The sequence below is a fragment of the Pestalotiopsis fici genome, assembly GCF_000516985.1.
Source record: "Pestalotiopsis fici W106-1 unplaced genomic scaffold PFICI_Scf_6, whole genome shotgun sequence".
Classification (NCBI taxonomy): Eukaryota; Fungi; Ascomycota; class Sordariomycetes; order Amphisphaeriales; family Sporocadaceae; genus Pestalotiopsis; species Pestalotiopsis fici.
In genome coordinates, this window is record NW_006917096.1 from 1,768,249 (window position 1) to 1,795,001 (window position 26,753).

General features: G+C 51.5%; 9 protein-coding genes across 9 annotated transcripts; 7 read left to right on the top strand and 2 right to left on the bottom strand.

Moving 5' to 3' along the window:
* Window positions 1-515: 515 nt before the first annotated feature.
* Window positions 516-1,178, top strand: PFICI_09005 (uncharacterized protein; the record flags this gene model as incomplete). The annotated part of the gene is made up of 3 exons (XM_007837586.1): window positions 516-735; window positions 790-1,108; window positions 1,166-1,178. The coding sequence occupies 3 exons, from the start codon at window positions 516-518 to the stop codon at window positions 1,176-1,178; spliced, it is 552 nt and encodes a 183-aa protein (XP_007835777.1).
* A 1,617-nt stretch (window positions 1,179-2,795) lies between these two features.
* Window positions 2,796-4,012, top strand: PFICI_09006 (uncharacterized protein; the record flags this gene model as incomplete). Its single annotated transcript, XM_007837587.1, has 2 exons — window positions 2,796-2,949; window positions 3,039-4,012. 2 exons carry the CDS (start codon window positions 2,796-2,798, stop codon window positions 4,010-4,012), a joined length of 1,128 nt encoding a protein of 375 aa, XP_007835778.1.
* A 337-nt stretch (window positions 4,013-4,349) lies between these two features.
* Window positions 4,350-6,082, bottom strand: PFICI_09007 (uncharacterized protein; the record flags this gene model as incomplete). The annotated part of the gene is made up of 5 exons (XM_007837588.1): window positions 4,350-5,195; window positions 5,260-5,354; window positions 5,388-5,521; window positions 5,619-5,680; window positions 5,750-6,082. 5 exons carry the CDS (start codon window positions 6,080-6,082, stop codon window positions 4,350-4,352), a joined length of 1,470 nt encoding a protein of 489 aa, XP_007835779.1.
* A 4,114-nt stretch (window positions 6,083-10,196) lies between these two features.
* On the top strand, window positions 10,197-11,668 carry PFICI_09008 (uncharacterized protein; the record flags this gene model as incomplete). Its single annotated transcript, XM_007837589.1, has 3 exons — window positions 10,197-10,242; window positions 10,312-11,426; window positions 11,489-11,668. 3 exons carry the CDS (start codon window positions 10,197-10,199, stop codon window positions 11,666-11,668), a joined length of 1,341 nt encoding a protein of 446 aa, XP_007835780.1.
* An 830-nt stretch (window positions 11,669-12,498) lies between these two features.
* Window positions 12,499-14,952, bottom strand: PFICI_09009 (uncharacterized protein; the record flags this gene model as incomplete). Its single annotated transcript, XM_007837590.1, has 5 exons — window positions 12,499-12,573; window positions 12,652-12,764; window positions 12,838-14,363; window positions 14,424-14,545; window positions 14,611-14,952. 5 exons carry the CDS (start codon window positions 14,950-14,952, stop codon window positions 12,499-12,501), a joined length of 2,178 nt encoding a protein of 725 aa, XP_007835781.1.
* A 1,586-nt stretch (window positions 14,953-16,538) lies between these two features.
* On the top strand, window positions 16,539-18,950 carry PFICI_09010 (uncharacterized protein; the record flags this gene model as incomplete). Its single annotated transcript, XM_007837591.1, has 1 exon — window positions 16,539-18,950. The coding sequence occupies one exon, from the start codon at window positions 16,539-16,541 to the stop codon at window positions 18,948-18,950; it is 2,412 nt and encodes an 803-aa protein (XP_007835782.1).
* A 1,300-nt stretch (window positions 18,951-20,250) lies between these two features.
* PFICI_09011 (uncharacterized protein) lies at window positions 20,251-21,241 on the top strand (the record flags this gene model as incomplete). Its single annotated transcript, XM_007837592.1, has 3 exons — window positions 20,251-20,671; window positions 20,724-20,917; window positions 20,987-21,241. The coding sequence occupies 3 exons, from the start codon at window positions 20,251-20,253 to the stop codon at window positions 21,239-21,241; spliced, it is 870 nt and encodes a 289-aa protein (XP_007835783.1).
* Window positions 21,242-22,055: 814 nt separating this feature from the next.
* Window positions 22,056-23,970, top strand: PFICI_09012 (uncharacterized protein; the record flags this gene model as incomplete). The annotated part of the gene is made up of 2 exons (XM_007837593.1): window positions 22,056-23,776; window positions 23,850-23,970. 2 exons carry the CDS (start codon window positions 22,056-22,058, stop codon window positions 23,968-23,970), a joined length of 1,842 nt encoding a protein of 613 aa, XP_007835784.1.
* Window positions 23,971-25,035: 1,065 nt separating this feature from the next.
* On the top strand, window positions 25,036-26,643 carry PFICI_09013 (uncharacterized protein; the record flags this gene model as incomplete). The annotated part of the gene is made up of 1 exon (XM_007837594.1): window positions 25,036-26,643. One exon carries the CDS (start codon window positions 25,036-25,038, stop codon window positions 26,641-26,643), a length of 1,608 nt encoding a protein of 535 aa, XP_007835785.1.
* Between the last annotated feature and the right edge of the window lie 110 nt (window positions 26,644-26,753).

The window sequence follows — 26,753 nt, forward strand, 5'->3', positions numbered from 1 at the left end:
GCAAGTCAATGATCGCAGTTATTGCTTCTTGTTTCTGCAAAACCAAGAATAATACTCTTAATCATTATCGATATCTCGATAATTCTATCCACATGAACGGCATTTTCATTACTCACACCTGCATTTGTAAGCACCCCTCTGTAAGCACTCACAAATTATATTGCACCATGGGCTAAAACAGTCTCCAACTTTCAATATTCAAAGAAATGTCGCCGATTGGCCTGAAAGCTTGATATCAACGAATGGTCAAGCTTAGATCCCACTCGGAATTTGCAGGAAATATTGCATGATGCTTACTCCCACTACCGCGCAACTAATCATGTCTGCCTAGGTGAGGTGAGGAGGGGGGCTCGGCTCATGCCAATGTTCAGTATAAGAACGGGCGTCCATCATAATTGAGCTGCTTGAAACTCAGCCTCGTGCTTTGAATTCTATACCTCAAGTCAAGAGTCAACATATCTTTGTGCGAATCATCCGTCAAATAGTAGCAGATCGTTGAATCCCAGTTGGAGATAATGTCAACAATTCTGATCATTGGTGCTGGTCCAAACATTGGTCTTGCGACCGCCATGATCTTTGCAAGTGCTGGTTATCAAGTTGCCATAGCCTCGCGCACCAAGACCTCGGACTCATACAAGCACTTCTTTTTCGATGCAAGTAAGCCAGAAACCGTCCCGCAATTGTTTGCGGAAATCAGAAAGGAGTTTGGTGATCCAAAAGTGGTTGTCTATAATGGTAAGTTGTTGCAGCATTAAAGAGACTGTTTTTCTCTTGTCTGTGTATTCTTAGCAGTTGATTTTGGCGAAGCTGACAATGAGGTATTCTTCAACTTAGCTTATTCGCGTACCGCAACGCCCGAGAACCCTTTCTCGCTGACCTTGGAGGAATACGCTCACGACACCAACATCAATGCGACATCGGTATACGCAGCAGCCAAGGAGGCCGTGGAGGGCTTTTCAAAAACTGGACCAGGAAGCACCTTCATCTTTACGGGTAACAAGTTGAATGTTGCTGGGTTCTCTCACTCGCTGGTTTTCGGCATGGGCAAGTCAGCCTCGGCGCACTTGATCCGGGCTGCAAACAATAGCTTTGAAGGCAAAGGGTACAAGTGAGTCATCTCAGCATGTAGTGACTGTATTCCCAGCAGTACAGAGCCTGCTGACAGTGTTGTCCTCTAGATTCTATTACGTAGATGAACGGCAGAGCGATGGAGGAATAACATATCCTACGGGTGCAGAGGCGCATGGGAACACTTTCTTGGAGCTCGCGCAGGATTCCAAGCAGAGATCCTGGCACTATACCTTTGTGAATGGGCAAGGCTATGTGGACTTTCAGGAACGATGAGTCTAGCTTTGACGATGAGAAGTCCACAAATCCTGACTGCCTTGGTCAGTTCAGCATCTTGGCGTCAAGTGTCATCTTTGGTCTAGATCAGTAGCTTAGGTTGATAATGATCATTATGTTGGATACTATTGACAAGGGAACGGATACGAAGTCTCTAGCTCCGGCAGTCCAATCTTGGTAATCAAATCGCCCGATAGTCCGATAGCGATGCACATAGTATATACGACTGATAGAACTGAGGATCAATTCCACAATTCTCGACTCTATAGCAGTCAAGTCTTTAGTCAAAGCTTTGTCACCAAAACAACAGCACGATAAAATGATGCCAGTATATCTTCACGTGTCAAGGTCGTGTCCGTGGCAAGGCCAAATGACCGAGTTCTCGGAGTATTTGTTTCGTCCTCTCGGCTGTTTGGCAATGTTGAAATGCATAAAAAACAAGTATTTGTGAAGGACAAGCATTTTAAGCCTCCCGAAGAAACAAGGGGTATTTGCAGGCGGAGCAGAGGTCAAAAAGAGGACCTCTTATCACGATCATATCGGCCTTATTTGGGATCCGTGCATCACTGAGCTGCGCACAGAACAAGGCCAACCCTGGGAACCCACCAATACGGCCTACTCATAGGCTATACCACGGTGCGGTGCCTGAGTGCTATAGAGCACAGTGGCCAGACCCCGGTCGGATGTCGGTGCGGTTCGGTCCAAGACCGGACAAGCGAGTGATACGGTACCGTATCGTACAGAAGAAGATAGGGAGGCGAGGGCCGCTGAGCGTTGGTCTTGTAGATCCTAAGAATAGAGACCACGAACGGGCGTATGATCAAGTAATGGAACCTACCTTTTCAGGCATTTGAGGAGAGCGGCAAGCGAGAGAAAGCGGATCGACGAAAGAAGTTATAGAAAATGGAGCCCCTATAGGCTACCAGTTAAGGTTAATCACGGACAGAATTGGGGGTGGGACCAGAGCGCATGGGGGAGTTCAAGTCGAGTTGGTGGTGAGAAGCGCCCAGTGCGCGCAGGTAACATACATTGTAGGGTACAGCAAGCGTGGTAAAAGGTGGGCCGAGGTAGCAGCGTCCCTCAGTGGACGGTCGCGTATCGATAAGCAGCCAGGGACCGGCCGAGACAGCAGATTTCCCAGTAAAAAGTTCCCCAGCAGCAGCTGCTGGGGGCTGGCTGGCAGGCAACCGAAGAAAAGGACAAACCACATCAATTCACCAAAGCCAAACTCGCTGACTGGCCAGCCAATCCAAAGGCGCAACGTCATTTCCACAAACGAAGCGATACAACCCCATCTTGCAGCTATCCAGAATAACGTGCCCTATCTCGCTAGAACCCGCAGCGATTGTCGTCGTCATCGCCTTCTTCTTTCACGATAGACGCACATAATCCCCCTCCCGATCTCCAATCTACATTCTCACCTATCCTCCAAGGCCAGAGCAAGGGCAAGGATGACGGAGACTGCCCCAGCTCCCGAAGATGCAGCAGCAGCTCGCGCCGCCGAACAGGCCCGCCTGCGCAAGGAGCGTCGCGAGGCCAAGATCAAGGCCGGAGGTACAGCACGTCTAAACAAGATCACAGGCCTCGGCGGTGGCTTTCAGCGAGGTATGGACACGCCCTGACAATCGTCATTGATGGCGGCAAAGAAGAGAGAAGACAGCCCAAGCTAATTTTCGCAACTGCTGGCCCTCTAGATGCAGCACCAGCACCATCGCCTGAGGCGACTACCACCACCACCACCACCACCACCCCACCACAGTCTACAGCCACAGCTCCCCCGTCATCGTCGCCTTCGCAACCTTCCAGGGACCAGGGCAGCCATGACGACCCCGAAGAGGTCGATATCTCACAGCACTTCTATACCCCGCAGCAGAGGTCGCGCCCCGCCGAGCCATCGTTGTCCGATGCCCAGCTACGGCAGATGATGCTGGGCTTCGAGGGTCCTGGTGCTGGTGGCGCAGGTACACCACCGCCTGGCGGAAATCCTTTTCTTGCCCCTGGTGGCGGCATGCCGCCAGGTATGGAAGGCATGGAGGGGCTCGCAGACGATCCCATGATGAAGATGATGCAGCAGCTGATGGGCGGCGCCGGCGCCGGCGGACCAGGCGGTGGCAACCCTTTCGCAGGGACTGGTCTCGAGGGTCTCTTTGGCGGAGCGGCTGGTGGCCCGGAGGGCTTACAGGCGCAGCAGGCGGCGGCCGTGACGGACAAGTCGGCCAATGTATGGCGAATTCTTCACGCCGTCTTCGCGCTGGGCCTCGGTCTCTACATTGCACTGAGCACTACCTTTACCGGCGCCAAGGCTGAACGAGACTTTGACACGCTCTCGATGGCGAACTCGGGAACGGCTACGTCCGAAAAGGACGGCGAATTTGCTAGCTTCGCCACAACGGATGAAGCCGCGAGGAGTATCGAGCAGACCCGCGCATACTTCTTCTACGTCTTTAGCTCGATTGAGGCCGTGCTCTTGACTACGCGCTACTTTCTCGACAAAAATAGGGCGCCACCCACTGGTATCGTTTGGACCATATCTGGCTTCCTGCCGGGTAACCTCCGCAGTGGCGTCAGGCATGCGCTGCGCTATGGAGAGATCTTTAGCACGGTACGAAGCGATGCACTTGTTTGCGTCTTTGTACTGGGCGTCTGCTGCTGGGTGAGGTCAGCATAGTGGACCGCACACATAACTACTAGTTGCCAGATAGGCAGTAAAATTAATGAAGGTGGCGAATGCAACAAGAGCATTCGGTTATTTAGATTCAAGCATTGCTACGGCGTTATTCCACGACTGGCATTTTTGTATTATTCGAGCAACCGATTTATACAGTATAAGCGCATTATGACTGCATGAAAATATTATATACTTGTGCAAAAATAGCACTATATGCTAGTAATTATGTTCTTGGGATATAATGATACAAGAGATTAAGGACCCACTGTCCCAGCTAATACCTATTTTGAATATACATCAGAGTACAATTATTTTCCGCCTACCCTTCCATGATCTGCTAGGGTACTAGAACAGTAGCCAAAACCTTGCCAAGCACACCTCGCACTCTGGTCTGGTTTTCAAGTACACATGTAAACACAACTGCTGTGCTCAATGAGAATACAAGGGTCTCACGCCACTGTTTATCCAGATGATAACGCCTGGGCAGCAAGGTAGCCATGGCTCGCGGCGCCACGAAAAGAGCAATGTCTTTTCGCCTTCCCGCTGCCTCGAGCAATATACTCCACCCGCAAAGGAAGCAGCCAGTCCCGACGCATATTCCAGCATCGATCTTGGTCCGCGAAGCAGCATCCTTCCCAATCAGGTGCGGACCAACTCGCGTCCTTGCCAAGCACACGCCATAAAAGAAAAGCGTGATGAAGGCCGCTAGAAAGGCGGAAGAACGACTGGCAGATACCAATGCCTTCTTAAAGGCCTTGAGCCGGGGACTGCGCGCTACGAGCAACAGATTCAAGGGAAGATATGTAGTCATTGACCACTTGAATGAACGGGCAAAGCGTGAGATGAAGTGATACTCGCAGCTAGGTCCACATCCCATGTGTACCATCTCGCAAGGGTACGGCGCCGTCTTGGCTGGGTCTCCCCATTCGACAGGCCAACCATAGTCCCTAGCCATGGCCTCGAGGAGAGGCGCCTGGCCAGTGTCCTCACCGTAGCGGATCTCGCCTTTCCGACAGCGACGCAGAGCCTCAATGAGACGAGCATCGACCGCGGCAGCCGTGGAAATCCATTGCGAATAGGCCCGCGGTAGCCTCGATGGATAGTAGAACCAAGACCACATGATAAAGCCACATGACAGGGCAAAGATGGATGGATCGGTTAGTTTCGAGATGGCAGTATCGAGCTGTCGCAAGTTTAGTGCTACGAAGAACTTGGAAAGTCTGGAATTCTCCTCGTCATCCACCTACCTGTGCCCACGGCCGACGCTTCGTCCGGTGTCTACGATCCCATAGTTCGCCCACGATCACATCGAGCGCTCGTGTAAGTGCAAACAAAGTCAAGTCTAGAGTGCGGCCAGCATAGTGAATCGTCTCACCTTCGACGAGTCGGTGTGGCTGTGCATCATCAGATTGAACAGTTGCCCTTTCTGTGAATGCGTCACTATGTTTCGACTGAAGTAACTTGAGACTATACCAGGCAGCACAAAAAGCCGACAAGAACCTCGCAAGTCTGGGGCATTCAACAAGAGTCAGAATTTGCAGTGAGAAAATGTTTATTTGAAATGATGAAACCAGCCAGGGCATCAATTATCGACCTGCCAACTCACCTTTGTCGTGCCAGGGGCTTTAGACGAGATGCTAGTCTAGAGATGATTGCGGAAAGAGGAAACTTAGTTTCAGTCAGCGTTTGAGAAGATCAGAGGAAAGTACACAACGACGATAAGATAGTCTCACTTACTTCTAGAAGTGACGATCCTCCTACCAGGAGTGCACAAAAGGTTGGGAAGCGCTGCAGCTCCAAGCCCCCGCGGAGGATGTGTAGCAGGGGTGTCGAGAGGGCAGGTTGTTGTGAGGAGGAGGGACCACTACTGTCAGCGCCGCTGCTGCCCCTGGCCTTCCTCGCCTTCTTGGTCGTGACATACTGCCGCAGAACCAAGGTGATGAGGCGAGGCGTGACGGTCGTCGCATATCCGAGTATGTAAGCTCGAACAAGAGGTCGCAAAAGGGTTGGTACATCCTTGTCCCACCTCTGCCTCGCAGTGGAAGGCCGAGGTTGCAATGGAGATGTCATAACTGCAACCCAACTTGCTCAGAGGTCCAGGCCTCCTCGCAAAAGCCGAGCAAGCAGTTTTGTGTCTGCCGGCCGAGAGTACAAATACTGCCGCAAGAATGGGGTCTTGTCTTGTCCGCAAGCAAGGAACAGGAAATCACTGCCGAAATGCTTGCTCACGGTCTTAAGGCCGTTTTCGGGCCTCGGGCCAGAAATGTCGCCCGCGGAATATAGGGGCCAAGGGATGTAGCCCGACTTGAACGATCGTACCTAGGTCTGCTTCGGTAGATGGCGCTCGGAAGCATACATACAAACAATTCTAGAAAGAGACGATAGACCGCGCTGGTAAAAAGGAATGAATTTCCGAACAGCAGTACCTATGTTTCGTGGAGATTGAAGCCATCCCCAGCATGACCCAAATCTCGGAGGACAACGAGAGCGTACTGCAGAGAGACGGTCAAATGGGGGTGGTCTGTGACAGAAAGAGGCAGGCGCCGAAGGTGATGCGCGCGTTTGATGCGCCGGATGTGCAGTAGATTCAGGTACGCGAGTACGGCAGACTCCGAGACAAAGTGGTGCGCGGGATGGTGTGAAAAGATACGGACAAGAGCCCGGGAGGCTGAGTTGGGTGGGAGTCCAGCGAAGGCTTCCAGAACGGTGCCAATCAGTCCAAGATGGTAAACAGAGCCGAAATGCAGGCACAGAAGATGGAGAGAGAAACACAATGCGGTCAATTAAACGACCGTCGTTGTCCTCAAAAGGGACAGCGGCGCGTGAGGTTGTTTGGAGGTGGAGATGGATGCTTGAATGATCACCGTTGGGGGTTGATGGCAGTTAGTGCTAACTAACGGCTTACCTACTCTACTACTATTACTGCTACCAGCAGTACGCACTTGGAGCAAACCCAACGGCGCCGGTAATGCGCGCAACGACCGACTTCCACCGGGAGCCGTATTGTCCTTCTCTTCTCCCAGGATGTGTATACCTGGTTCACGTCTAGGTAGAGTGGCTACCTGGGTATAGTAGTAGCTTGTCGGCAGATAGAAGCGCTTCTAGTGCGATACTATGGTGAATTTGGAATGTCAGTCTGGATCGGCGACAACGATTCCCCAGTTGCACGTCAGTCAAGTCAGGCTGGGGGTGGTTGGACGATTCGATTATCTGATGAACCTTATCGAATGCTACCAAAGATGCTCTCTGCGCGCGCTGCAAAGGACATGGTATGTTGTCATGGAGCAGCGAGAATAGTAGGGTATGTAGTTTGTTAACTACTTTAGATCATACCAGGGCAGGTAATCCTTTCGACTCAATTCACCCACTCCAGTCTGGTCAATTCAGTAACTCGTTCATCGGATCACCTCTCGAATCGACGCAAACTGATACCCCAAGACACGTTTCTGATGGAGTTGTAGGCGGGAAGCGGGATCGTCTAAGAAAACGTGGGCAGTCTTCTGGCCTTCCGTTCTGGTCAAAGGGCAATGCAACACGGTGCTCGCATAAATCATGCTGCGACACCCCTTTAAGCTCCGACGAACCCAGTAGCGAGAAATTGGCATTAAGGGAATTTGGCACCCTTATCTTGTAGGTGTGGGTAACGACAGCTTAATGCATCGGACTTATTGGGGCAGTTGGAGAGTGAGAAACGGGAAGTTGAACAGGCTCGAAACATGGTTTTTTGGCTTCTCGTCACCACTACTTACTGACAGCCGTCAACTCAATTGACGTCGGCGGCCGGATGACGAACTTGAGATGTTCTGGTTCGTCGCCGAACGAAGCGGATAGATGGGGTCAACCAACCGTGCATCAGAAAACGAACACCTACTGTGTAGCTTAATCAAACTACTGTATTCATTAGTGACTCCATGGGCGGGAAATCATGAGTAGTGCTGGCAGCCAAAAAGGCGACGGCGGCGGGTTTTTCCATCACTGCTATGACGATGTCTACTGCTGTGATTTTTGTTTTGCTCTCGATTTTCTGCGCTGCCTTTTCGTCTGACATGTGAAATCCCCCAACCTGCCGCTGCCAAAGTGCTCTTCTGTATGGTCCTAGGTAGAGAACGGCCGAAAAGTGATGGACGGGAGCCCAGCAAAAGCCAAAGCCTACCCAGCGGGGCGAACGGGGGCCATGCCGACTAATGTAAGGCCAAAGCGGACTAAGGTATACCAGGTTAGCTGCACAGAAGCAGCAGCCAGCAGTTCTCATTTTCTTTGGTGGAGGGGGAGCGAGGGATAGTGCACATATACGTACATATCTGGGGCAGAAATATGCATCTAGACCCTTCCCCTCGGCTGGGAACCTTGCCCAGGTTTGCCCAGACCTCATCATGGATATCGCACACTGCACTGTACGTTATGTAGATTAGGTCTGAGCCTCTAGGCTCAGAGTACATTAAGGTATGCTGTCGATCATGTTAGCGAGCTTCTCTTCTGCCCAATACCTGCCGGCCGCTTGTCTATAACACCCCCCCAGTGATCTCGCAGCGTGTGCCCGCTAGGGAATAGATCTTCAGGCGCTGTAGCGAGCGAGAGCAGCAGCCAGCTAATGCACATCTTCTGCAGCTGGCAAGACGCGATCATGTACGGTCAGTGAGTCGGTTTAATGCTAGATATGCTGGACTGGATCTGATCTCCAAGTAGAAAGAAGATTACAGCATGAGGTCACTCTTTCTTCAAGAGACGAGGCATATTCCGAAACTGTTGCATCATCCATGAGATCAGGAAGACGCCTTCTTGCCCTTCAAGAGGTAGACTCGATTTTAGCAATTGAACAACTCCAAACGTACACGGTAGTAGACCATGGAAGGCAGACAAACCACAGACTGGTTCTGTAGGTCACTGACTGGGTGTTCTGGGAAAGATAGCCAATGATACGTGCCATGGTAGCTCATCTCCCTGCACACACTACGCCTATACCTGCATTTGGCCCCCGATAAGCGAATATACAGACCATGTCGAGGCTAAGACCTTTGGGGGGGAAATCATGGTTTTTGCCCGGCTAGGTGCTTCTGCTCCCATGCTTCTGCATCCTGTTAAGCAGCAGCAGGCAGAGCACAGACAAATACCCAGCAAGCAAATAAAGAGGAGAGGAGAAGGAGAAAGAGAGCGCGAGAAGCAGCAAGCAAGCAAGCAAGCAAGCCCAAAAAAAAAAAAAAAAGGCACCCCGTAATCACCAGCGCCGCCGCCGCCGCCTGTTGCTGCTGCTGGCTGCAGGTGACCACCAGGAGCGCCGAGCCGAACAGGGATCCTCGGTCGTTTCCTTTCCAGCGAATGGCCTCGAGTTCGTTACTCCCCGTCACTCTCACCACCTCCCCACACACCCTTTGCGCCCTGGGTGCAGTCAGTCTCGGGACTCTTCAGAACACAACTCACTCCCAACTTCCGCTTGAGGAGAGCGTACCTGGGATGGCTCAACTCGATGCTTATCCGTCCTATGTTTCCATGTTTCCAACCCTGTCCCACTGACGGCCGTCTTGCTCGCCTCCAGATGCCTTCCTCTATAACACAGCCGACTATAATGCTTGAGCCCAACGTGCTGCAGTAGTTTCTAACCACACCTCCGTTTCCCTTCCTAAACGGGCACACGCCCGTGATGCGGCTTCGACACGACCCGACTTGACACCATGCCATGCCCTCCAGGAAGACAACTTTGAGAAGACTGATATAATCTCTCGAGGCCTGCTCGTCGTTGACCAAGCGGCGACTATATGCAGCTCAACTAGAACTCCAAACTCTCGACTCGAATTCGAACTCGACTGACACGAGCACTAACACTCCATCCACGACTCGCGCTGTCTGCCTCGACCACCACCAGCACCACCACCACCATCACATTAGCTAACTATACTCCGGATCAACATCCACTACACGGCCTCACTACTACTACATCTTACCGGAAGTCAACAGCCTCGAGCTAACAGCCCGCGCCGGACACTCACCGCCGCCCACCCATCCGCCGGCCGCGACGTGAATGCACTGCCGCCAATCGTTCATAGTGTGCCAGAGCCTTGCGCGCGACCACAACGACGCAATATCGTGCCTGGCTTTCGCAAGCGTACTATACGCTTCGCCCCCTCCAAGCTCTACTTCATTCACCTTTTCTCGAGAAGCACCCATGCTCGCGGTACAGCGTCCCAGAATGGGGTCGTCACAGCCAGCCCAGGGCGCTGGCATGCCGTTTGGTTGTAAGTCTTGAAAGGATAGCAGAGTGTATTCCAGTCACGATGATGATGCTGACCGTCGCGAATGTATAGATGTCAGTAGGGGAGATGATCTCTTCTTCGAACCACCGGAACCAGCGCCCGGTCCGGCCCTCCTTTCCTTTGAGGAATCGCAGAGCCTCAACCATCTTCTCGAGCAACTAAAGTCTGGCGGTCCTCTCATGGACATGTCTTTCGGAGAGGGCCTCAACTTTAGCGATGCATGGCAGCAATTACCACCGCAGTTTATGGGCACCGCTACCTCCTTCGGCCACCAAACAACGAACTTCTCCCCGACCATGTTCGATTTTACCTCCCATATATCTTCCGATAGTCTGTTCGACTCTATCCAGTTTCCAACCATGGCCGCACCGCAAATGATGCAGCCACCACGACATCACATTCGAACTCCTCACCCCCCTCAACATAGTCAAACTTCGCCAACAAGCGCAGCTGCTGTCTTGGCGGGACTTCAAAACGGGCTGCCCCCACGAGCCAATGCTATGGCTCGCAGCGCTATGCTGCCTTCACAGACACCAGCACGTACGACAGCTCACCCTCTGCTACGAACACAGGGACAATACACAGGGCGGACCAGCCCCGTCCGTGCGGCCCCCGTTCAATCACCCGTTACGGAGCACCGCGACGAGCACCTCTTCGCCGACATGGCCTTTGGCAACCCACACGGTCCAAGTAGCCATCGAGTAGCACAGCAGGTTCCCGAGGATGTGCGCTGGGGGTCGGACAGAAACTTTGGGAGGAATTTCGTCCCTCCATCTCAGAGAGAAACGACGCAGACTCTGGAGGGTGAGCGAATGAAGTACCTCGAAATTTTTCAACCTATCAACAGTGCGACCACGACCCAACCTCCAAGTCCTCTGGGTAGTGGCAGCAGCTCTCCACGTGGCAATAAAGCAAACGGCCAACCGGCGATTTCCCGGGAAGAAGGCCCATCCAAGAAACGTAGGAAGAGTGACGAGGGAAATGACGAGGATGAAGAAGTCACAGCGTCTTCATCGAAAGCACCCGCCAGAAAACGCAAATCGAAAGATAACCTGAACGAAACTAGCGAAGCTTCTTCGTCAAGCGCTGCGCCAGGCAAGAGGAGGCGCAAGTCTGCTGTCAATGGGGCAAAGCCACCTCGAGAGAACCTCAGCGAGGAAGCCAAGGTATGCCGAGTCCCTACTCATTATTCTCCACAAGAGCCAACTTTTACTAACAAATACTTCAGCGACGCAACCACATCAAGTCCGAACAACGAAGGAGACATATCATCAAAGACGGCTTTGAAAATCTTCAAGAGATTGTGCCAAATCTGAAGAACGGTGGCTATAGCAAGAGCACAGTCCTGCAAATGGCTGCTGACTGGCTCGAGGAGCTCACTCAGGGCAACGAGCTTCTGAGTTCATGAAAACGCGAGTGACAGAGTCGACTCGTGTTTTCATGTTTTTATGTCTGTATTTTGCATATGTCGGATTGGACATCAAGTCCGCAAAAAAAAGAGGGATCTCGCATAATTGGTTGGTGGAGTTTTATGAAAGGCAGGCCGCCTTGACAACATGGCGGATGTGGCCACACATGTATATATGGGCGGCCACACTTATCGGAATTTTTGAGGCGCAACGCACTGCTCGACAAGATACCTCCGGAGTTATTGCTTATTTGGGTCACGACTGACAATGATGAATGTTGACAAGAACACTTACAATTTTTTTCCAAGTGTCTTCACTGTTCATAGTACGCAGTTCTATCACTGCCTCAGATGACTATTCGTTAATACATAAAAGACTGTATTTCGATATTAAATTGATCATGTCTCAACATCAAGTTCACTGTGATTCCCCAACCCTTGCTTACAGTCCCAATCATTTGGATACGTCGTTGATCATACGAATCGAGTGACGATATACTCAGCTAGTGAAGACTAGTTTCCCGTGTTTGAAGTATCTGTTGGTCGAGATGGCCGCAACGGCAAGCGGCACTGTACAAATCAACAGAAGCCAAACTGGTATCACAATTTTTCGTACTGGTGATATGGAAAACACGTTTTCATCTTTGCCTAGGGTTCGGATCTTTATCTCTGTTCTGCGGACTTGGGAGTAACGCATGAAATTCAATGATACAGATGGCGACGAGCAAAAAAAATCCAGAGCTACTATATCGTACTTGGCTATCCAGTGAGTTTTGGTTATTCTCTGACATCTGTAACTTTTGGTAAGATCCAACCATAGGTAGTCCTTCCTATAAATGTGGGACCCGAGCGCTCTGCAGGATAAGGTTGACGATGCTCAGAAAGCCTTCTCCGAGAACGAATCCCTATTGGTGATGAATTAGTCGGGATGAACGCGTCACTTGGTGTGTGGGATCTTTGGGGGCCCTTTTGGGGATACTTACAGAAGCCAACACGATCAATGGCGTGTCCTCCCTCTTCAGATGCTGTCTCCAGTACCAGCTCACCAGGCCGCCAATAGTCCGAGCGAGAGTAAAGGACGGGACGTTGTACATGCCTTGAAAGGGAACCATATTAGCCACGCCACCACGCGTACTCCTGTGTCAAGGAGAGCTTTGAATTGAACATACCGATAGCCACAGCGATACCGCCTGGGACGTATACCTGCCACGACTTGCCCAGGCCCTTGGTGCGCAGGGCAGTCAAAAAGGCAAAGAGGACGGCCGCGCCAATGGCCCATTCCCGAGCCAGAGGCGGCAGACCTTGTCCCGTAACGAGACGTGCCGTGAAGATCCATACGTACGCCGTGGGCACCTGAAAGAGGTCTCCGGGGACCTGGTACACGGCCGTGTAGAGACGGTAGATCAAGGCGCTTACGACGGCGCCCACCGTGGCGCCAATGACCTGGCCCCAGAACTGCGCATTCGGTGCCGCACCTAGGAGATGCCCCGTCTTGAGGTCCTGCATGAGATCGCCGGCCTGTAAGGCTCCGGCTTCCGAGACCGCGCCGGCGACCAAATTGATAAGCACGCTGGCCTTGTTTGATTGCGGTATTATAAGGGCAAAGAACAGCTGCGCCAGCTTGCTGATTCCGGATACGGGGTTCAGATCCGTCTCTCCGAGCGCCCTCACGCCCATGATGCTCAGCACGAGGGCCATTAGAATCGCAATGATGTTTGCGTAGAGAGGCACAAGGTCGCCAAACGTGATGTGAATGCTGGCCACACAGATGAGGATGGAGAGGACCAGTCCAATGCTCACGGTTTTGCTGCCAACAAGTTGCTCGGGCGGCGCATCATCTTGATCCCATTCTCTCAGCTCATGGTCGTCGTCCTGCTGGAACGTGGGGTTTGGAAGCAGCTGCGAGAGCGAATTGCGTCCGGCGGTAGAGTCTCTTGGGTCATCCTCGCTCATTCTCACAGCTGTGTAGCCAGTCGACTGAGAACGGAAGAGACCCTTGACAGAACCGTGCTGAAGCTTCTGCCGGACAGACGCTACGTAAGAGGGTGCGTTTTGGACCAACGGCCGGAAGGCAATGTAGCTCAAGCTAACAACGGAGTCTGCGAGCATGATGGCCAGGGAAACCCACACAATCCAGCCCTTACTGCCGGTCTCCCAGTCGCTCACGGGGCCGGGTGCCCATCCCATGTGTTTGGCAAGCGGTGACAGAATGCCCCAGCCAACCACCGCCCCCAACAGCATATGCAACGTTGTTGCCGGCCCCATGATTATTCCTTGACCGACATAGGCAAGGCTCGGGTTGAGATCCCAGAGCCAGGTACTGGCGGCATAAGTGCCAAAAATAGGCAGACTCCGCAGCACGGGGAAAAAGTACGTACAAAGTGTGTAAAACCCCGAGATGCCAAAAGTAATGAGAAGCAACTTGATGTTTGCCCCCCAGCTGTACGGCTGTGCCAGCGATTCTTCATCAGCTGTCGTAGCTGGGGCTGGAGTTGTCTCATTACCGTCGTTGGCATCCTCGGACTCGAGAAGAGGTCGGTTCTCCAGCGCGAGGCTGCCGAAGGTGTCCGCCCTGGACGGATCCAGCACCATGCCGCCCTTGGGCTGGTTCTTCCCGTGAAGCACACCAATAAGCACGGCTGTGCTGAAGCCGCTCGGAAACTTGAGTTTCTCCCTGATGATGACTTGGCGCCGGCTTGTTTTGACGTAATGTTTAGTACTTCTGGCGTAGGCCTCTACAAGATGAGCGACTCACAGAGGGACGGCAAAGACGACGCCGAAGTAACACAATCCCAGTGACCAGACCATGAGCTTCCATAGGCTCAAGGATATGGGCCCTTGCTCCTCCGAGCTGAGCAGATACTCCATAGCCGGCAACTAGGTAAAGGAGAGAACATGTTAGCACCTCACTCGCGGTTCAGGTAAAGGCACTCGGGACTCACCACGCCGACAAAGCCGCAGCCGAGTGGCATGATAGCCATGCCGCCGGCAACGGACTGAACCAGGACGTTCTCAACCGGGCTAAACGGGAACTTGAGATGCGGCGCCAGGGTGCGGAAGATACCGAAGCCCAGCAGACTCGCCGGCATGGTCATCATGGAGACCCAGCCCGTCTGCAGGCCAAAGTACATGTTGGAGAAGCAGATGACGAGGCCAACCAGAAGTCCGACGGCGACGCCGCGCACCGTAAAGTGCCGACCCTCGGGCAGCAGACGCATTCCATCGGTGGCATGATGAGGCCGTTGCGAGGGCGCATCGGCTTCGCTGCCTCTGTCGGGTGACATTGTCGTCGGAGATATAGATAGGTACAAGCTTCCGGAAAGCCTCCCGAGATATGGTGGAATGCGCTCACTAAGCGCCAAGAACGACCACAGCCGTCACAACTCCCAAAAATATCACGGTGCTCTCCTTTGGGAAGACCGTTTCCCACAAGCGCTCTGCACAAGACCCAAAGGAATGAAGATGAAAGGACGTCAATGCATGTTTTGGATTGGTAAGAAGTGAAGCGATGGCGTTATTGACGGCGCTGAGCCGGACCGATGGCCCTGGGGCCGGAGATAATGGCGCCCCTCCACTTTTCTTCAGGGCCAAACCTGCCGGAATTGGTAATGTTAAACGGGGTCACGCGGCATGTTCACGATGCTCCGAGACCAAGTTTCACCTTTATCAAAGAACAATTGTTTATTCTCAAATCAAGCTTCTTTGAGTGAGCTGGTCAATATAAGATCATCAAATTCAGTCAGCTTACTGCTTGGATTGATACTGCAGCAGTGCGAACTCAGAGAGATCAGGGCAAATCCAATCCATTTCACAAGCATCGGATGCGGCCCGATAAGTGTCAAAGGCCTACTTTCTTGCCAGTGACCATCTGCTTCAGACCAATGGACACGGCTCTGGGTGTAACATATGTATGTGACAGCAATATAAGAGCCGAGTCGAACTCCTATCTTAGGATGCCGCGAATTTTATGTGCGTAGCTTTATATTAGATCCAGGCGCAATTAGTTACAAATGGAATTACAATACTAGTATTTAATATGACGGTATAGGAGAAGGGAAATTCTATATATCGCAATCTTGGTACGACCTTAGAGGGGGCGCTGCCTCGTCCTCACTCAATCGGGTTGTATCTCGGAATCCGCCATCAAACTTATCACGGAGCTTCGATCACGTAATGTATATATGTTTGCGCCGCGGTGTGATATTTCCAAGGCTGCGGACGTTTCTAGGGTAAGAAACGAGATAGCCTTTAGTTTGGGCAATACGTAGGTTTGATAGTCACGGGGACTGAAGCACTCAAGATGGGCATGCCATGGTTTTAAAGAGCGGAAGGCTCTAGGGAACTATAACAAGCACTTCCAGAAAAGAATAACTTCATGGACACCCCAGTGACTAGCGCCATTAGGAATCGAACCTAACACTCCATATACCCCCTTCCAGTGTTGCGTTCACCAACACTTCCTCGATCGAGCGTTCAGTCTAAAATTTACCAAAATAAACTACATGTGCAACCTGTATGCTCCTTCGACAGTAACTTCATAATTAGAGACCGATTTATAGATGATTTTATTGAAATAATATTATTTCAATAACCATCTAATCAAAATATTTCCAATTTAACAGTATCTACGAAAATCAAATCTGATTTAAAAACTAAAATAAATAAATAAAAAAGCCATACTTTGAGTTTTTAGCTAACCCCGCATTGCTACATATTTCCCGACTCCACGCTACTAGGTATTTCTTGGCGGCGGCCACTAAAAAGTTGCATATGTGGCTGGGACGTCGTCTGCTTTTTTACTCGAATAATATCCGTATATATCCTGTCCTGAACCGTTTGTTTCTCGATCCAGTCTTATTACAACAACACGATGCCCAAGGCTTTGGATAACCTGCCATTGCACCTACTCGAGCTCATTTGCGAGTTTATCGTTGCCCACGATGATGATGACGCGTACAGCGATAAGGGAGCAGGAGTAGATCTGTATGCCTTCGCGCTGTGTAGCAAGACCTGCTGGACGGCAGCCAAACCACAACGGTTCCGCCAGATCCAACTATGGTTATCGGCCGCCGATCCGTGTGCCGACGGCGTGGCTCCTTTCGGATTTCGCCAGCAACACCATATTCAGCGCTGGGTTGAGTTGCTCGATAAATACGACGGCTGGCGACATATCCGCCGCCTCCGAGTAACTTGCGGACCCGACGAAGAGGCCAGGAAACAGGACCCGGTTATCGAATGGGATTCTCGGCATGATTTTGAAGTCGACTACTTCCTGAAGCCCTCGAAAATAACAAACAACTTTGGTTTGGACGACGATGATTTTGGCCACGGTGATTTTGGCCACGGTGATTTTGGCCACGGTGATTTTGGCCACGGTGATTTTGGCCACGGTGATTTTGGCCACGGTGATTTTGGCCACGATGATTTTGGCCACGATGATTCGGGCCACGATGATTTGGGCCACGATGATTTGGGCCACGATGATTTGGGCCACAATGATCTAGGCGACGGTGATTTGGGCGATGATGACACATCAAGCCACCTTTATTTGCGCGACGGCGACACGCCAAGCGCCTTTGATTTGCGCGACAACGACACAAATCTCGTGCATCTCCTGCCGACCTTTCTTTCAAGGGTGACTGTCTTGCAAGACCTCGTCTGGGCACCTTCTCAGATCCCGTCACGTGTCGTCGACATGCTTGCGACACAATTCCCACAGTGCAGACTTCATATGCATAGGTTTCAGCTCGGTAGTCTATGGATGCATCGCGATCAGGTACCGCAGCCTATTAGCAGCCAAGATTGGGCGCTGGTGACATCACCCAATCTTTGTACTGCTGTTGCTTATTGCAATAGTTCTGACCACAAGGGCAACCTCGGCTTCCTGTGGCCAGCCGTGATGGACATGGTTGCCGGGGTAGCGCCGAGTCTTCAGCACGTGACATTCAGACCCGGGCCAGCTTCAGCAGCCCTCGGATTGCTGGAAGCAAGATATGGGGGCAGACCGCCTTGGGCTGGATTTCATCCCGATCTTGCTTCCGGCTCAGGAGACGGACATGATACTCGTAATTGTGAAGATGCAAGCCGAGGGACGGGGGAGAAGACAAGAGGCGCACTTCGTAGTTTGGTCTATCGGCAGGCAGTAACGGACGAGGAAATGCTGCAATATTCAGAAAGAACGGATTTGACCAAGTTGAGTCATCTGACGCTCAGAAAAACCGCCAGCCAGAGCCTGCCGCTTCCCACGCTGGCTGCCCAAGCGCGAGCCGGCGAGTTCTGCAACCTGACCAGCCTTTGCCTGCAGCAAATGGGCCCTAGGGGGGAACATCTAGGTGCGCTCAATGACATTCTAGAGAATATTGGACCATTGAAACACCTGTGCTTGGAAGGCTTCGTGGGCAATAACTCATTCAACATCATACTACGACGCCACGGAAAGACGCTTCGCTCCCTGCACCTCGATTCACGTGGCCTTTTTTCCGAGAATGACGAGCGCAAGCCTTCTGAGCTCCTCAGGATGACGGCGGCGGAGGTGCAGCGCATCGCAGAGTTCTGCCCATATCTGACAGAGATTGAGATTCCCGTCTCCAGAAGCCACGGCGACGCCCGCGAGGTCGCCCTCTACCGTGCCCTCTCGCAACTTGGCCGCTTGAAACGCGCCTGGCTCCATCTCTGCTTCTGGGTCGGACCAGACGAAAACGCCTCCGACGATGTCCCCGAGGAAGACATGTACCAGAGCTGGGAGAACGCGGCCGTGACACTTCCCCACCTAAAGGACGCGATCGTCGACTGTGCAATTGATGGGACCCTCGCGCGGTCCATCTTCAATGTAATCAGCGACGAAGGCAATGCAAGGAGCACGAGGAGCGCTGCCACCACGAGTTTCTCCAACTTGCGCTGGCTTCGCCTGGACGTTCGACGTGAAATAGGCCGCTTCGCCACACCGGGCTACGAGGAACCCGACTTTGACGGTCTTCTCGATCTCTTCACGCGGAGCTGGGTGGTAGAGAGACGAGAGGAGTCACACGATGACAAAGACGGCGAGGTTTTGTCTCAAGCCGCATCGCCACCGTCTCAAAATGCTTCCGGTATCGTGGTCACTGGATTAGATGAGGAGCGGGCGCAGAGGGCGGCCAAGGAGGATTGGCCAGAGCACGATGAGTGGCAACATGACTCGCGGAAAACATTCAAGACGGCGTTTGAGGAGTTGTGGCAGCCAGACATGAATAAGCCACAGTGGTGGAATGACTGGCGAAGCTTTCCACTCCAAATGTCCGAGTAAACTCGACGTCGGACAGGAAATATGTTCACAATGGCATCCAGAAGCGCCCGGCATTCAGGTTTCTTGACAAGGACAAAGAGCCGTGCTTGGATGAGCGGATAAATTCGCCAGTAAAATGTGCTATCTTTTATTTCAAAAGGTAGCACCGAGACTAATCGTTCAATGTACTACCAACTCATAACCTTCTCCCGATCTCAACAAATCAAAAGATTCTGCAAGACTTCCTTGTCATGGCATGATGCTGCTATGCGTCAAGTGAAATAGTCGTTAGGATCATGGGCGAAACGTATCAATGGTGCTCATGACCAGAAATCGTGAAACTACAATTTAGTCCCAATCCTGCTCATATTACTGATTCAACTACTACTAGTGACCGTTTCATTGCCCGTGAATGTGACGCATGTGCTCGGCACATAGGTGTACCCTGGTATTGTGCTTGTGTAAGTAGTCGTGAGGTTCTTCTCATTCACTTTGAAGGTCCAACCTCAGCCCTGGTCCCAGAGCTCGCAGGTAGATGCCAAAATCATGATAGGTTGAAGTATTGCCTGTCGTTGCGAGTATGGTAACCTGGACACCGATCTGAAGGAGCTTTACTTGATTAAAACCAAAGGTTCGCCATGCGGAGATTGCCATGTTTCCCATCCATATTAGAGCCCTTCCCGTGTATAGGTGTTCCAACGGGAAAGAATTGTTTGCAACGTTGTTCACCATATAGCAGGAATACACGTTCGGAGTGAAAACAAGGTACTCTGTAGTTGTCTTGGTGGCAGAGGTATTGTATTGTAAAATTGTTTCGATATACAGCACTAATGATATGCTAGTCTGTGTGAAGGTGCGCTATCATGAAGACGCTCAATACCTATGCGGCTCACTAAGAATCCTACACCACCCATTAGCTTCGGATCCGGTCGGCCGACTGAGATCCGAAGTTCTGCGGCCTGTCTCGGCCCAAAATCCGACTATCGCCGCGTCTAGATTTTAGGGTAAATATGGAGTATCTATAGCCTCTCGGATCGATCGCCTCGGACGTGACTGGTGGAGATAACCGAGTCTACCATAGTATGATGGAACTTCATACAATACGGAGAAGCTGATGATTGATTATAATGTTTTTTGAAAGATGACTTCAAGTGCTGTGCTAGTAAAGGCGCAGTATAATTATAACGTAGGCGGCATATTGCGATTGTTTCATTTCTTGTTCATATTCCGTCTTCTTCTTGATATTCTCCATCAAAGATTTTTATCAAAATTATATCCTCCATACAAGCTTTACAAGTAACGAAGATCCTCTCTATCCAACATGACGATTCTCCTCACGGGCGGTAGCGGCAAAACGGCCACACGCATTGCGGCGCTGTTGGCCGCTGACAAGAAACCCTTCCTGCTAGGTTCGCGCCAAGGTCCTCTATCTCATGCTGCGTCGCATGACCGTGAGAAACCTTTGATCAAATTTGATATGGGCGATGAGTCGACCTGGAGAGAGCCCTTCAGCCGTGATACGCATATCGAAGCCGTCTACCTAATGGAACCTCGGATCAGTGAACCTTGGGTTTCCATGAACAAGTTCGTGGATTTTGCGGCCGAGAACCACGGCGTCAAGCGATTCGTTTTATGCGCTGGCATGTCGGCTGCGATTGGCAAAGACGGCATGGGAAGAGTTTGGGAGCATTTTATCCAGTCTGGTGTTGAGTATTGTGTACTTCGCCCGTCTTGGTTCATGGGTATGCGCAAATCTTTTACATTCGACTTTCGCTGACAGTAACTTTTATTCAGAGAATCTGCTTGAGCCGGGTAGCGCATTTACCATCAGCAAGTCCAACAAAATCTTTACCGCTACCCAGGACGGAAAGATTCCATTTGTTAGCGCTGATGATATTGCCAAAGTAGCTGTACACGCTTTGACAGTGGAAAAGTCCTACAATTGCGACTTCAAGGTTCTTGGACCTGAGAACCTGACTTATGATCTGGTGCGACCACACTACCTATAACCGATCCTCTCTTAAAAAGGTTTGTACTGACGAGAAATACATTTATAGATTGCCGAGAAACTCTCCAAAGTCCTCGGGCGTAGAATCGAGCATGTCAAGCTCGACGAAGCAAGCCGGATTCAAGGCTTGGTCCAAGCTGGTCTGTCGGACTACTTTGCTCGGTTCTTGACGCGACTAGAACTCTCAGCATCTAAAAACTCGGAAATGGCAACAAGCGATGCTATCGAAAAAGTAACGGGTCATGCTCCAAAGAGCTTTGAGGAGTTTGTTGAAGAGAACAAAGTCATTTGGTCCAATAATTAATCACCCTTTGACGATTGGAAGAGGTCGCAGGCAGCATTAGCAGAAGACATGTCAGCGTGATTTATTACGGTCGTAGGGAAATTAGACCGGTAGACTTGTTCCTTTTCAAACGCTTTATCTCCTCCTGACATCTTCTTTCTGCAACACCCTCAAGCTGGTCAAGACCAAGTCGCCATAGTCGAGGCGAGTGCTGGTCTGGACTTGGTTTCCCCAAAGACGTCTGGGCAAGTCTTATCCAAGTATCATCGCATACAATGACATTCCGTGTTTTTCGAAGTAAAAGAGCACCTGAGAAGGCCCTCTCCTGTCCACGCCTTGGACTTACTCCCCGCACTGCGTGTACGGAGAGTCTGGGGAGTAGGTAAACATTGTGTGGAGTAAAACATCGCTGGAAATTAGGACCGACAGTGACCCCACCGTGGGGTGACTTGGGTCCGGGGTTGACTTGGGCGGGAACCGGGAGTCGGAAGTCTTAGCGACGGAGCGTCCCCAGTACGTCCTTGATTCTATTGTGGTAGTAGTGCTCAGAAGACGGACCAATCGTCATGCCAAGCCTGTACTGGCACTGCAATATCTAATAAATGGCGCTTTTTTCGCTAGTTTTCCATCTTTTCCTAATTCCATGGCATAGGCTCATCATGACTTCAGTGGATACAAAGGCGGGGATGATTCAATCTTTTAGAACTATAAGTTGGAGGCACGGTGCCTAGTAGGTAGGTAGGTAGGTAGGTATGCTTGGTCGTGAGCACTTGTCTTCTTTACTGCCGATGAGTCTGAAGCCGCTGTTCAGTTCTTCCCAAGGTAGCACCCAACCATGTGGTCCCTCGTCTTCTTTGCTGCCGGAGCACTCGGCCAGGCAGGTATAGACTACAATTCCGCGCCTCCCAACCTGTCCACACTCGCCAATGGTTCTCTATTCGAGACTTGGCGGCCTCGCGCTCACATACTGCCTCCCTTTGGACAGATTGGAGACCCCTGCGCCCACTATGTAGATGCCGAGACGGGCACTGTCCATTTCGGCTGGCTTCACGATGGTGCTTCGGGGGCGACCACGGATGACCTTGTCACATACAAGGACTTGAATGCAGATGGCGCCCCCTTCATCGAGGCGGGAGGACTGAATGATCCGGTGGCCGTATTCGACGGCACCGTCATCAACGTGGGCGTGGACGGAAAACCAACGTTTCTATACACCTCCGTTTCGTATTTGCCCATCCAGTGGACCATTGCTTATACTCGTGGAAGCGAGACACAGTCTCTCGCTGTATCCTATGACGACGGCAAGAACTTTACCAAGCTGGAGCAAGGGCCAGTTATCCCAGGACCTCCCTTTGCCGTTAACGTGACAGGATTTCGGGATCCCTACGCCTTTCAAAGCACACAGCTCGATACACTCCTCAACAGCACTGACGGTACGTGGTACCTTGTCATCTCGGGAGGCGTACACGGCGACGGTCCAAGTCAGTTCCTTTACCGCCAGTATGACCCCGAGTTCCAGTACTGGGAGGAGCTTGGCCAATGGTGGCACGAGGTCGCCAACACGACATGGGGAAGTGGCAACTGGGCGGGCCGTTGGGGCTTCAACTTTGAGGTATCCAACATCTTCACACTGGACGAAGAAGGCTACAGTGATGACGGAGCATTCTTCACCACCCTGGGAGCCGAGTGGTCACTAGCACCCATTGTGCCCCAAGTGTCTGATTTCAGGGACGCGCTGTGGGTCTCGGGTGACGTGACAATCGAGGACGGCGAGGTCAAATTCATTCCTTCATATGCGGGAAAGTTGGAATGGGGACACTCGGCCTATGCGACCCATGGACAGGTTGTCCGAGCAGACTCGAAGCCGTCCAATGCGAGCGGCGCTCCGGATCGGTTCATCTCTACCACGTGGCTCACTGGAGACTACTATGGCACCTTGGACCCGGCTACCAACCAGCAGAATTGGACCGGCGCCCTTCTTTTGCCCCGAGAGCTCAGCATCGGAAAGATTTGCAACGTTGTGGACAATGAACTCGCTCGAGAGGTCGGATCATGGAAAACAAGCCGAAATGAGTCGGGCGTTGTGGACCTTTCCACCCTTAGGCAAACCATTGTGAGAGAGTCGCTTGCAGCCCTCTTGGAGGGTGAGAGCTTCCAGGAAGACAGCCGTACTCTGAACTCTTCCGCCGTGATACCATTCCAACAATCTCCCCAATCCAAATTCTTTGTCCTCGAGGCCTCGATCACTGTCCCGCAGTCAGTCCGGGGCGGTGATGTCAAGGCAGGATTCCAGATACTCGCTTCCGAGTATGAGAGCACAAGTATCTACTACCAGTTCAGCAACGAGTCCATCATGGTTGACCGAGCCAACACCAGTGCTGCCGCCGAGACTACCAATGACATTGACTCCCGGAATGAATATGGACGGCTCCGTCTTTTCGATATTGCGCAAGATGGCGAGGCGACAGTAGAAGTACTCAAATTGACTATTGTGGTTGATAACGCAGTGGTCGAAATTCACGCCAATGATCGATTCGTTTTGAGCACGTGGGCACGGTAAGTTCTTGGAAACTCTTGCTTGACCTGGTTGTGATTGTAGATTCAACACTTGCTAACTTGGATGCGACAGCTCTTGGTATGCCTCATCAACTGAACTTCGCTTCTTTCATGAAGGAGAGGGCGAAGTCACGTTCGAGAACATAACAATTCACGAGGGCTTGTTTGATGCCTGGCCGGACCGCGCCTACTAAGTCTTGCAGGTAGCATTAATCTATGACAGCTAGCTTAGGTATTCAAGCAAAATACATCATCATCATGTACATGATATTTACGACTCCGTCGTGACTCATGCTTTACAAGAGTCTCGTTAGCGAATCAGCAACTCGCCACAATCAAAATGTGAAGTAAAGAAGTAAATGATTGCAGAGAACGGCTCAACCGGACTTACATGCGGCGCATCTCCTCCAGTACCAGAGTCGAGTTTCAAGATCTATCACTGGCTATCTTCTTCATCATGCAAACGCGTGCCAGCAGCCAACAATCTGTTGGGCGTCGAGAGTACTGCTCTTCGAACAATCGATAACAGCCTTGCGTGAAGCGGTGCGTTTGCCTACAAAGAAATTCTACGCCACGCCCACGGCAGAGGCACAAAATCCAGCGTCTCTTTCCATTTTCAAGCTCCTTCCCCTATTACTTGTGCGGCGAGCAGCTCAAGGTGCAAGCTTCAACACCGTCAACAAGTATTTGCAGAACACATCTGGTGACTCGATCAACAGTCAACGAGAAGCACGCGGCGCTTTGAACAGACGGAAAGAGCGTAGCATCGCATTTGTTCTCTTCTCGTTAAAGCACCCTTGTCTTCTCTCTTTTATTTCATTTCACTCTTTCACTTGACAATAGTGAAGCAACTCGATCCTCTAACCATCCCGTCGTCGATCTCATCTCCCTCCCCATCGCCATTCGCATCACTGCGCATCGTCGCGCCGACTATCCTACCCATCATCTACCGGTTCAAACGGCGGCGGGAAGTTGATCACATACTCGTCGCAGCCCCGAGATACCGGCGACCTTGGATCACTGCCCTCAATCGCATGGTGGTACAAAAAAACACAGAGATCATCTCTTCCAAGTTGAAGGTACGAGCCTCGGCGACTCTCACAAGATCGTGTCTTTCTCCTCACCTGCGCCGGCACCGGCGCCTTTCTCCTCCTCATTTTGCACTCTAAGATTACCATCCCTTGACTTAGCCATATTCTCTCTAACATATATGCAGACAGGTTTGATCCTTGGCATCAAAACTCTTGAACATCGTAACCATGGTCAAACTTATAGACTTGGGAGATCCCTCCCATCCACACTTGACCAAGAGCCGTCAAAATGCAGCGGTTCCCTTTCTCCAGCTACCCATTGAGATTCGCCTCAAGATTTACGAATACGCCCTGGCGAAGGCAATTGTTCATGTGCAACAAGTAAAGGAGCGATCGAACAAGTTTCGCTGGAGATCGGATTACCTTGACGCACTCCAGAAGAACAACGTAGTCATTACTGATCTTGAATTGGTCAGTCGACAAATCTACATTGATCTTCAGGTTCATGGCATCTTCTACCGCGTCAACGAACTCTACTGCAGACGCCCGGAAGACCTTTTGACATTCTTGGCTGCAATAGCACCAGAGCGACGGGCATTCCTTTCAAATATGACTGTCCGCATCGACGAGGACGAGCTTGCTGTGTTGTTTCCAGAGACGGAGGATGCGCCTACACGTCATCAAGGTGCCTCCTTGCAGCACGCACTCACCTTGCTCAGCCAGTGCCAAGGTCTTCGCCGGCTAAAGATTGTCATACCTGTTGACAGACTTGGCTTATTCACAATCATCCCAGTCGTGGCCTCCTTTCTCCGAAGGCTGGTTGCGGCTGCAGCATCTGACAGTCCTTGTCCGAGCCTAAGAAGGATCTCCTTCATAAAGCCAGTCTTGTACTTCTCAGTCATCGGCTATCGCGAGGTGAATCTATTCGTCGACCTGAGTGACCAGCAGCCGCTACGAGCGGCCGTAGCAGATGAACCCCAATTTCATCCTGCAGAACAGGAGCTGCTGAATAATGCCAAGCAGGCGGTCGCTTCCTTGAGGGAGTATTGGCAGCGTGACGGAAATAGGTCCAACGAAACGGTTACTCAGGAACAAGTCCGCCAAGCTACCATCTTTGCCAGGGTTGATTTCCCTGGCGAAGAACGGACAACGCTCGACCGAATCAACAGTAGCTGGGGCCAGATCTCAAGCCGGACAAGACAGAAGTGTAAGAAGGACTTGATCGACGAGCATGGAGTCATCCAAAGAGCCAGAAGAAAATACGATGGAGAGGGCATCTTGACTTGGTCCAAGCTTGACATTCACGGTATCAGATGGAGCGGACCAAACATTGAAGTGGACGTCGAAAACACATCTCTTAAATCAAAAAATGGTTTGCGGGAGCGTTCCTGGGAACCTGTGGAAGCCGTAATGTCCACAGATAACCAGGGGAAGATCCTTCGCCACCTGAAGATTCTTTTCGTCAAGAATGATCCGGCAAACGACAGCCCCAAGAATGACCCGTCTGCTACTCTACAAAGACTGCGAGAGCAACCCACACCTCAAGATGTCATGGACACATTTCCTGGTCTGTTTGGGGGTTCTACACCAGAGGGAAAATGGCGAAAGCATGCCGTCGGTTCTCGACGTTTTCCAAAGTGGCAGATTGAACTCTGGGAGCGGGGCCAACAATTGTTCCTTGAGACTGTGGATCATTTGGAAGAGCTTGTCAGGCAGAAAGAAGTTGAGGAAAAGGCAGGAGAGGAGAACGAGAATGGCGAGGGAAAGGAGGAGATGCAGACAATCCATACCAGCGAGAACCGCACGGCAGATGATGGACCAACTGGCAGTGGCTGAAGGACTCGTTCCTAAGCAATCGTGTTCAGGTATTCAACGGCGGTATTCCACCAGCTGATGTGGTTGTCCCCAGGAATGACTTTGAGGAATGACTTTGTATTTTCGGGCCC